This window comes from Mus caroli, unplaced genomic scaffold (assembly GCF_978045245.1).
Source record: "Mus caroli unplaced genomic scaffold, Mus_caroli_1 scaffold_18, whole genome shotgun sequence".
Taxonomy (NCBI): Eukaryota; Metazoa; Chordata; class Mammalia; order Rodentia; family Muridae; genus Mus; species Mus caroli.
The window spans coordinates 70,679,508-70,689,466 of record NW_028227273.1 but is presented as its reverse complement, the minus strand read 5'-3'; the positions used below and the strand labels follow the sequence as shown (position 1 = coordinate 70,689,466).

The 9,959-nt window shown below is 36.0% G+C and overlaps 1 protein-coding gene across 1 annotated transcript in view; it reads left to right on the top strand.

Moving 5' to 3' along the window:
- Window positions 1-1,518: 1,518 nt before the first annotated feature.
- LOC110289079 (vomeronasal type-2 receptor 116-like) overlaps window positions 1,519-9,959 on the top strand; it is a 29,384-nt gene continuing 20,943 nt past the window's right edge. The window contains exons 1-4 of the mRNA XM_085832550.1: window positions 1,519-1,898; window positions 2,785-3,076; window positions 3,383-4,195; window positions 5,790-6,017. Of these exons, the coding sequence (XP_085688676.1) occupies window positions 1,702-1,898; window positions 2,785-3,076; window positions 3,383-4,195; window positions 5,790-6,017 (1,530 nt within the window). The 5' untranslated portion in view covers window positions 1,519-1,701. The remainder of the gene's footprint in view (window positions 1,899-2,784; window positions 3,077-3,382; window positions 4,196-5,789; window positions 6,018-9,959) is intronic.

Here is a 9,959-nt window from a genome sequence, read left to right as displayed (position 1 = left end):
GGGAAAAAAAAAAGCCCAAGTCCATTCGGGGTTAATCCAAAGTTCTACCAGATTAAAGAAGAGCTAATACCAATACTCGTCCCAATACTCGTCACATCAAAATATTCCATACAATAGAAACAGAAGGAACACTACCTAACACATTCTATGAAGCTACAATTACTCTGACTAAACCACTCTGACTAAGCTACAATTACAATCAATAAACCACACATAGATCTAACAAAGAAAGAACTTCAGACCAGTTTCACTTACAAATATCACTGAAAAAATACTCAATAAAAATCATGCAAGCTGGATCTATGTCTTAGTTAGGGTTTTACTGCTGTGAACAGACACTATGACCAAGGCAAGTCTTATAAAAAAAAGCAACATTTAATTGGGGCTGGCTTACAGGTTCAGAGGTTCAGTCCATTATCATCAAGGTGGGAGCATGGCAGTATCCAGGCAGGCATGGCGCAGGAGGAGCTGAGAGTTCTATGTCTTCATCCAAAGGCTGCTAGTGGAAGACTGACTTCCAGGCAACTAGGGTGAGGATCTTATACCCACACCCACAGTGACACACCCATTCCAACAAGGCCACACCTTCAGATGGTGCCACTCCCTGGTCCAAGGATATACAAACCATCACAATCTAATAACACATCAAAACCATCATGCACCATGATCAAGTAAGCTTCCTCCTAGGAATGCAAGGTTGAGTCAAGATATGAAAATCCATTAATGTAAACCATTATATAAACAATTTCAAAGAAACAATCCACATGATCATCTCCTAGGATGTTAGAAAAGCATTTAACAAAATCAACACCATTTCTGGTTAAAACTATTGAAGAGATAAGTTGTTCAAGTCCTATACCTAAACAAAATAACAGCAATGTACATCGAAATAACAGCCAATATCAAATTAAATATAGAGGTAATTGAAGCAATTCTAACAATACAGGGGAATATTCTAAATGTATTAAAATTATGATTAATGACTTTAATAAAAATAAATATATGTAAGGAAAATGTGGTTCTGTGATAATCTGGATAGTTTTAAATACAGCAGAATTCACGTATTTCCAGACTGGACATAATTTATAACTCTCAAGACAATGTAAGTGCAGATTTTGTTTAGATATTCTGTATCTGTCACTGCTGCATCATTGTCCATACTGCATTCTCAGTGGATATCAAATGCTCTAAACATGAGACTGATTTTCCTTCTCTGGAGATTTCTGACACAAAGACCAATGTGAAACAATGACCTCAGATTTTGTGAGGCCTTCCTGAACCATTAAGGCATGTCTCACGGTAGATCAACTAACAAAATCCATTGACATTATTTATACTGTTCACAAAAACAGATTTTGAGGCAGTCCTGGGACCACATTTCACTAAGTGGAAACTTTCCAGGGACCTAATTTCTACAAACATGTGTGATGTCAACCATCAAGCTACACCATCCTCATCTATATTTATCAACCAAATTTATCACATGCACAGTAGACATCAGATAAATGTTCTCGGGAGAGAGCATCAATGATTCCTCCAGAGGTAAGAAAACACCTGTAGAAAAGGAAACATGAATACAGGTGTAGTCTCTCCCTTGGACACAGTATTAATAATACATGGGAATCTATTGGTACCTGCTTGATTTATTGATCTGTTTGGCACTCCACAATCAATACTGCCCAGACTCAGAACAGGAAAAATATGTTCACCTTGATTTTCCTCTTCTGGCTCCTGAGCATTCCACTTCTTGTGTCTGATTTTATTTATCCGAGGTGCTTTTGGAAAATAAAGCAGAATGAAGACAAGAATAGAAACCAGGGAACAGAATGTACCTTCATAATTCATGCAGTACAACGGCCTGTGGAAAAAGAGCATTTTAGTCATATACTGAATATACAGTAAGTGCTTTTGTGTTTTCCATGTACAGTCATCATGAATGTTTCCCAAGACTACTCAGGATGAGGAGCAACGCAAACCTATGAGTCTTTTGCAACACAAGAACGAACTAGAAATATTCTTAGCAACTTAATGATATATTATCAATTTAAATTGATAGAGTATTTTTTTTAATCAGCCTCACACTTAGGAATGGAAACTCAACAATAAAACATATATGGACCTGTATATGTCACGTAAATACCTCTCCTAGGAGGTTTCCATTTCACAAGCCAATGGTATCTTATCAAAAGAATGCCCATAAATTTTCTACTATTTTATCCTAGGTGTTTAGACAAATGGCCACAGAATTTTCTGATGGTCCTTCCATCTCAATGTAGATTCTCGTGCATGAGTTGGGGCCATTAATATTGGAGACACGCCTACCTGTGCATATTCAGCCACTTTCTTAAATTTCCTCCATGTGGTCCCTGTTTATGTACAGATGCTGCATCAAAAATTGAATTAAGATAGCTGTCCAATGCGAAGTGTATATTTTGATCTATACAAATGCATTGGCTTTAACAACTTACAAAGTCCAGCTCTTTACTCTCTCTCTCTCTTTAGAATAAGACAGCAATATATGGACTATAAGGGATCTGTTTGTGTTTTTTGAAAAGTGATGTTATTACTAATAGTGGTAACATCTCATTTATGAAAGATGACCTTTCATGACCATTTCAAGGTTTAATGAACTTCCAGCTTCTTTGCCATCTCAACCACATTACACAGATCATTTCAATCTTTATGGGATGGAGACAATGCAATCCAGTGTAGAATTGTACTTTTATTGACTCAAAATGTTATCTGTAAATTGCTGTCAATTATAAATATTGTAACCTTTTACAGAACTCATCCTAAAAACCACAAGTATGCTCTGGCTTTGGCTTTTTCTATATATGAAGTCAACAGGAACCCTGATATTTTGCCAAATATGTCTCTAACATTTAAATTCACAAACTACAATTGTTACTGGGAATCTGAATTGATGAGGCTCATTCATTTGAGTTTACAAAATCATGATATTCTCCCTAATTATATGTGTAGAGAACTCACAAGGTGTACAATGGCACTTACAAGACTGAATTGGACAACAACTGTGAAACTTAATACAATCCTAAACAACTTCATGTCTCAGCAGGTAAGTGTGTGTGTGTGTGTGTGTGTGTGTGTGTGTGTGTGTGTGTGTGTGTGTTTATTGAGGCAGAGTGGGAATTCTGTCATGAAATCATATATCTGTTGGTGCCAGCCTGACCTTACTAGGCCTGGGCAAATCTAAGTAGTTCAAGGGTACTATCACAGACTTGATGGGGTTTCTACATTTCCTGATATGTCATGTAGATGAGGGAGAAAATAATGGCTAGCTAACATTTCTAGAACTGTGCATAAAAATATGTTTACAAGTTCTAAGAATTCATTGTACATCATGCTGGTTCCTGTTTTCTAGTTCTTTCAGATTACTTATGGACCCTTTCATCCTGTTCTGAGTGATCATGAAAAATTTCCCTATCTATATCAGATGGCTTCTGACCATACATCTCTAGCCCTTGCCCTGGTATCCTTCATAATTCATTTCAGTTGGAACTGGGTAGGGTTGGTCATCTCAGACAATGATGAAGGTATCCAATTTCTCTCCTATTTGAGAAGAGAGATGGAAAAATATACAGTCTGCTTTGCCTTTGTCAACATGATTCCAGTCAACATGAATTTATACATGTCAAGAGCTGAAGTGTATTACAACCAAATCATGACATCACCCACAAATGTTGTCATCATTTATGGTGACACAGACAGTACCTTAGCTGTGAGCTTTAGAATGTGGGAATCCCTAGGAATACAGAGACTATGGATCACCACCTCACAGTGGGATGTCAGTCCTAGTATGAAAGACTTTACATTTGGTAACGAATATGGGACTTTTGCTTTTGGACAACACCATAGTGAGATTTCTGGCTTTAAACATTTTGTCCAGACATTGAACTCTGTCAAATGCTCAGATGAGTATCTGGTAGAGCTGGAATGGATGCACTTTAACTGTGAGGTCTCAGCCTCTAAATGTAAGACACTGAAGAACTGCTCATCCAATCACTCATTGGAATGGTTAATGGTACATACTTTTGACATGGCTTTTATTGAAGAGAGTTATGACATATACAATGCTGTGTATGCTTTTGCCCATGCACTCCATCAGATGACTTTTCAAAAGTTTGATAATCTGCCCAAGGACAATGGGAAAGAACACAATTATGGCTGCAGAAAGGTAATGTTTCTACTGTTAAATCATGTTTAGTGTTATTAATGCTATAGTTGTAAGAGACTACAAATGCCCAAAACAAGTGTGCTAGAAAATTCTTTCCAAAATACAAAGAATTTTTATTGAGCAAGTAAGTCATTATACTAATAAAAGATTCTAATATTAAGCAAATATACTATAGGGCATAATCTGTCCATGTAGACCTGTGATTTTGTTACCTGAATATCATCATACATGTTCTAATACTGAAAACATACTGAGCCCACACTCATGAGTCCACTAAAAGATGAGTTGTTGTTCATTAAATCTCAAGTACATTTATATCATTGTAGGGTATTGTTTTAACTAGACATCCACACTCCTGCTGTTCCCACTCTAGGCTAGTGGTATCACTTGGTGTTCTGATAGAATTTACACAGAAATTCATGTTAGAATTCAGTTCATTACATTTGTGATGTGTGAATGTATATTTCTCACTTCCTATCTGTATGTTTCTATGTTTCTCTATATCTGTGTGTATATCTATATCTGTGCCTATTACTAGATATAGATGATTGATATGGATATGAAAAGATAAGATATATACATATATAGAGACAGAGAGACAGAGAAAGAACACAGAGAGAAACAGAGAGAGATGAGTCATATATAGAAACATTTTGCCAACCTGCCTATCTATCTGTCTAAGTCAGTTAAGAAAAAGTTTGTCTGTTTCCATTTCTTTCTGCACGGTGAATTTTGTCAGAATGCATATTCCTTTGTACGACTATAAATGCATGCATCGCAGTGAGTGGTGGCACATGCCTTTGATCCCAGCACTTGGGAGGGAGAGGCAGGCAGATTTCTGATTTTGAGGTCAGCCCGGTCGACGGAGTGAGTTCCAGGACAACCAGGGCTATATAGAGAAAACCTGTCTCAAATAAATAAATAAATAAATACATAAATACATAAATACATAAATACATAAATAAATACATAAACAAATGCATCTGCATGTGCCTAGATATTGTGTGTTTTTGTGTATTTTTTGACTGTTTGTCTGTGCATGAGATCATAAATTTTTCAGTGTATCAATGTCACTCTATGTGGGAGTATCAATACATGACTATGTGAACCTATGAATATTCCTCTGTGCATGGGTTTTGTGTGTGTGTGTGTGTGTGTGTGTGTGTGTGTGTGTGTGTGTGTAAAACTGAGTATGTGTTTTGTGTGTATCTGTGTCTATTTGATGTCTTTGATGCATATTCTGTGTCTGTGTGTATCTGTGTTTGTATACATGTGTTTGGACATGTATATGAATGTTTCTGTATGTAAGTGTGTGCTTGTGATATATATGTATCTCTATATGGATGCAAGTCTGTCTGTTTCATGTGTCTGTGTTTCATACTGCAAATATATTTGATGTATACACATATGTTTGTACTTGATTGGTAATCTCTTAGAGAACTAAAATAACAGCAACATTATAATTTTGTACGTCCATTGAATTTCACTGACATTTTCACTGGCATAGTGTCAATAAAGTTGTCTTTTAGAGGAAATAAGAACATATTTTCTTACCTTAAGAAAGAGACTATATATTATTCTGACTGTCTTTCAGCTGTATTCCTTTCTGAGAAAGACCCAGTTCACTAATCCTGTTGGGGACAGAGTGAATATAAACCGAAGAGAGAAACTGCAGGAAGAATATGACATTTTCTACATTTGGAATTTCCCACAGGGCCTTGGACTTAGAGTTAAAATAGGAATGTTTAGTCCCTATTTTCCAAATGGTCAACAGGTACATTTATCTGAAGATATGATAGAGTGGGCAAAAGGAAGTAAACAGGTGTGTTCAGCCTAATTGTCATATTTAAATTGAACTGTCAAGTGTGTGCATCCAAACTTCCTAGAAACTGGTGAGGTAAAATTGATTACCATGTGCAAGACTGATTTGTAGCATCCTATAATATGTTTATTTTTTCATGTTTTACATTCCTTTTTAGTAATTCATTAAGGATTTCCAACATTAATACAGTGTATTTGTATCATATCAGAACCTTTTTTATGCCTTTAAAATTAACTTAACTATTTTAGAAAGTAGTTTATATTATTTCCAGTATACTGAGCAATATACTATTAGTCCAAATATTACTCTTATAGAGTGAGTTTCAATCTTATGATAAACCCTTTCAAAGGATATTTAAAGAATCTGGTTCTTTGTAAAGACAGGGTAAATGCATCAAATCCAAGTCACCAATTTTTTTTTATAGTTTTTAAACCTGTTTAACAATTAGTCCTAAATTTCCACACCTCTACATAACCATACATTAACATTTTACAACAAATTTAGATATCTTATAAGCTATACCTTGTCTTTTACTCTTTCATTTTTATGTTGGTATAGACGTTTTGTCTACATGTTTATGTGTGCAAAACATTCATGTGTAGTATATATGGATAGCAGAAGATTCATTCAAACCTCAGAGTATTTGCAAGAGCTTCATGCCACATAGTTGGTGCTGGAAATTAAACATGGGTTTTCCTCCTGAAAATAATTATTTTTGAGACTTTAGCTATGTCGATAGCCCTGGATCATACCTTGCCAAAGAGAATGCTCACTAAAGCAAACTTGTCTGGCCCATTCATTTTTGCATAGGTCATTCAAATAAAGAAGCCTGTGCAAGTTGCATTCTCTATATGAGGAGAAATTGGTAGTAATAAAATTTTGCTTTTGAGAAAATTTGAAAATTAAATATCTAATATGCATGATAGGTATAACATAGGTATGAATTCTGATGTGATAAGTTTTAATACATCATATTCAAACTGCCCAGTTTCATTTGAAGTCATATCTCCTGTTGCTCTGATAGTATAAAATTTAAAGTTACTATTCTTCCTCAATGTGATTAAGAATTCCATTCTTAGAGCAAAGAACATGGGAGCTGAAAATGAAGTGATATAACTGAGTATCAATCTAGAGGATAGAATTGAAACCTCCTGTGTGTTCTAACCAGACATCAAATACACTTAATATATATATAAGCAAGGATGTTTGATTAAAAGATCAAATTTAAAACCAATGGGAACAAGACAAAGAAGAAGCCACTCTAGACATAAACAGTATACCCATTATGGTGCTTCTTTACAAATACAAACTATTGTGGGAAAAGTAGATATCTATCTAGTACAAGCATATAAATACAAAGTTTAAATTAGCAAATACTCAGCCTTTGAAATAAAATAGTCCTTGACGAATTTTATTTAAAATTTATTGTGGACCAAGGAGCATATATGAAAGCACAGGAGATAACCCCTGGTATCTCCTTGTTAACAGGAGGTTTCACCAGCTTCAATCATTTTTAGATGTAGCTCTCTCGTTCATCTATTCCTGCATTCATTCATTCACTTTATGTACTGACAACCATTTACACACCCTCTTCTACTCTTATTCCTTCTCCTATCCTACCCCTCCCTCTCATCCACTACTCCTTCATTCTTTAGAAGAGGAGAGTGCCACTCCCCCCATAGCAAAAGGCTATGGCATATTATGTAGTACAACAATTAGGCACAGGTTCATGTTCTCTTATTGGGGCCAGAGGAAACTGCCAAATAGGGGTAAAGTATCTCAAAGAAAGTCAGCAAAGTAAGATACAGACCCCAGTACTGCTCTTAGGAGTCCCACTGTAAAGATCAAGCTTAACAAAGGTTAAAAATGTTTAGAGTGACTACATCAGACCCATGCATTATTTATGGTGGTAGGTCAGTCTCTGTGAGCACTTATGGCAGGTTAATTGATTATGTAGACTATCTTCCAGTTTCCTTGACCTCACTTGCTCCCAAAATCCTTCTTTCCCCTCTTCCCTTCTTGTTCAGAATTTCCCAAGCTCAACCTATTCTGGGTGTGTATCTCTGCATCTGCTTCCTTCAGTTGCTGAGTGATGCCTCTCTCATCATGGATATTTTAGGCTCTTGCCTTGAAGTATAACTGAGTATTATTGCCAACATCAAGAGTAAGCTTACTCTTATGGAATGTCTCTCAAGCTGGACCAGTAATTGGTTATCTATCCAATTATCCTCTGCTCCTTCTTTCTCCCACACATAGTTAGGCAGGATAGAGTGTAGGTCAAAGATTTTGCGTGTGTGATGTTGTCTCAATCCCTATCCTGGAAAACTTGCCTGGTTCTTGGAGATGGACATTATAGGCTCCCTATCCCCCTTTGCTAGGAATATTAGCTAAAGTCACCCTCATATATTTCTAAGAATTTCTATTTCCTTAGCTTTCTAACGTGACTCAGACGTGCCACCCCAATTTTAATAGCCTCACCAAATATTCTGTATATTACTCTACACTCGCCCTATCATTCCCTTCTCTTCTCATCTCCACCCAACTCCTTTCAGTACAAAACCCCATTCACCCATAACTTCTATACTATTTCTGCTTCTTAGAGAAATACATTGATTTCACCTTGTGCCATCTTTTTTTACTTAGTGGTTTTTGTTTTAGGGATTTTGTAACATATAATTTGCATTCTTAAATGAGGAGAATAAAAATTATGTCTTTCAAAAATTAAGAGATATAATTGCCAATTCAGTTATGATACCTACTGAGTTTATTCTTTATAATAAAAGGAAAAATAAAGATCTACAGGAGGAACACAATTACAATAAGTCATAACTGATAAATGAGTACTAAAAAGAACTTTAAAAGAACTCCATCATATATAAAATAAAATGAGCACAAGAGGTCAAATAGCATATAAACAACATTTAAATGCTTTAAAGAAAAACTGCTAAAATTTATTAAATATTAAAATAACAACTTGTGAGCAATAATTAACAATTTTAGTAATAATTTAAAGTTAGTGGTTATCTTCTCTAATCAAATATCACAGAGAATGAGTTTGGTTTCCCTTTAGCATAATATTGTTATTGATTCTTTCAGAATTTTACATAATGAAGCCTGATCATACTCAGTTCTCAGTCTTAGATGTCTACTTCTCCATGACAACACCTTTCAAAAAAATTAAAATGAAAGAAACCACTTTCTGCTATGTATGTACTCACTGGAGCATGGCAAACCTCTCAGTTCCTGCTCTCAAAATTGAACTTAAATTTTCCATCCCAGAAGCCTTCAGTTATGGACAGTTAAGATCAGAACCTTTACCATGTATTTTAAGAGTTCTTGGCCCTGGCATTCCCCTGTATTGGGGCATATAAAGTTTGCAATACCAAGGGGCCACTCTTCCCAGTGATGTCCAACTAGGCCATCTTCTGCTACATATGCAGCTAGAGATACGAACTCTGGGGCTACTGGTTAGTTCATATTGTTGTTCCACCTATAGGGTTACAGACCCCTTTAGCTCCGTGCATGCTTTCTCTAGCTTCTCCATTGGGGGCCCTTTGTTCCATCTTATAGATGACTGTGAGCATCCACGTCTGTATTTGCCAGGCACTGGCATAGCCTCATATGAGACAGCTATAACAGGGTCCCTTCAGCAAAATCTTTCTGGTATTGTGCAATAGTGTCTGGGTTTGGTGTCTGATTATGGGATGGATCCCCAGGTGGGGTAGTCTCTGGATAGTCCATCCTTTCATCTTAGCTCCAAAATTTGTCTCTATAACTCCTTTCATGGGTATTTTGTTTCCTACTCTTAAGGAGGAATGAAGTATCCACCCATTGGTCTTCCCTCTTCTTGATTTTCTTGTGTTTTTCAAATTGTATCTTGGGTGGTCTAAGTTTCTGGGCTAATATCCACTTATCAGTGAGTGCATATCTAGTGACTTCTTT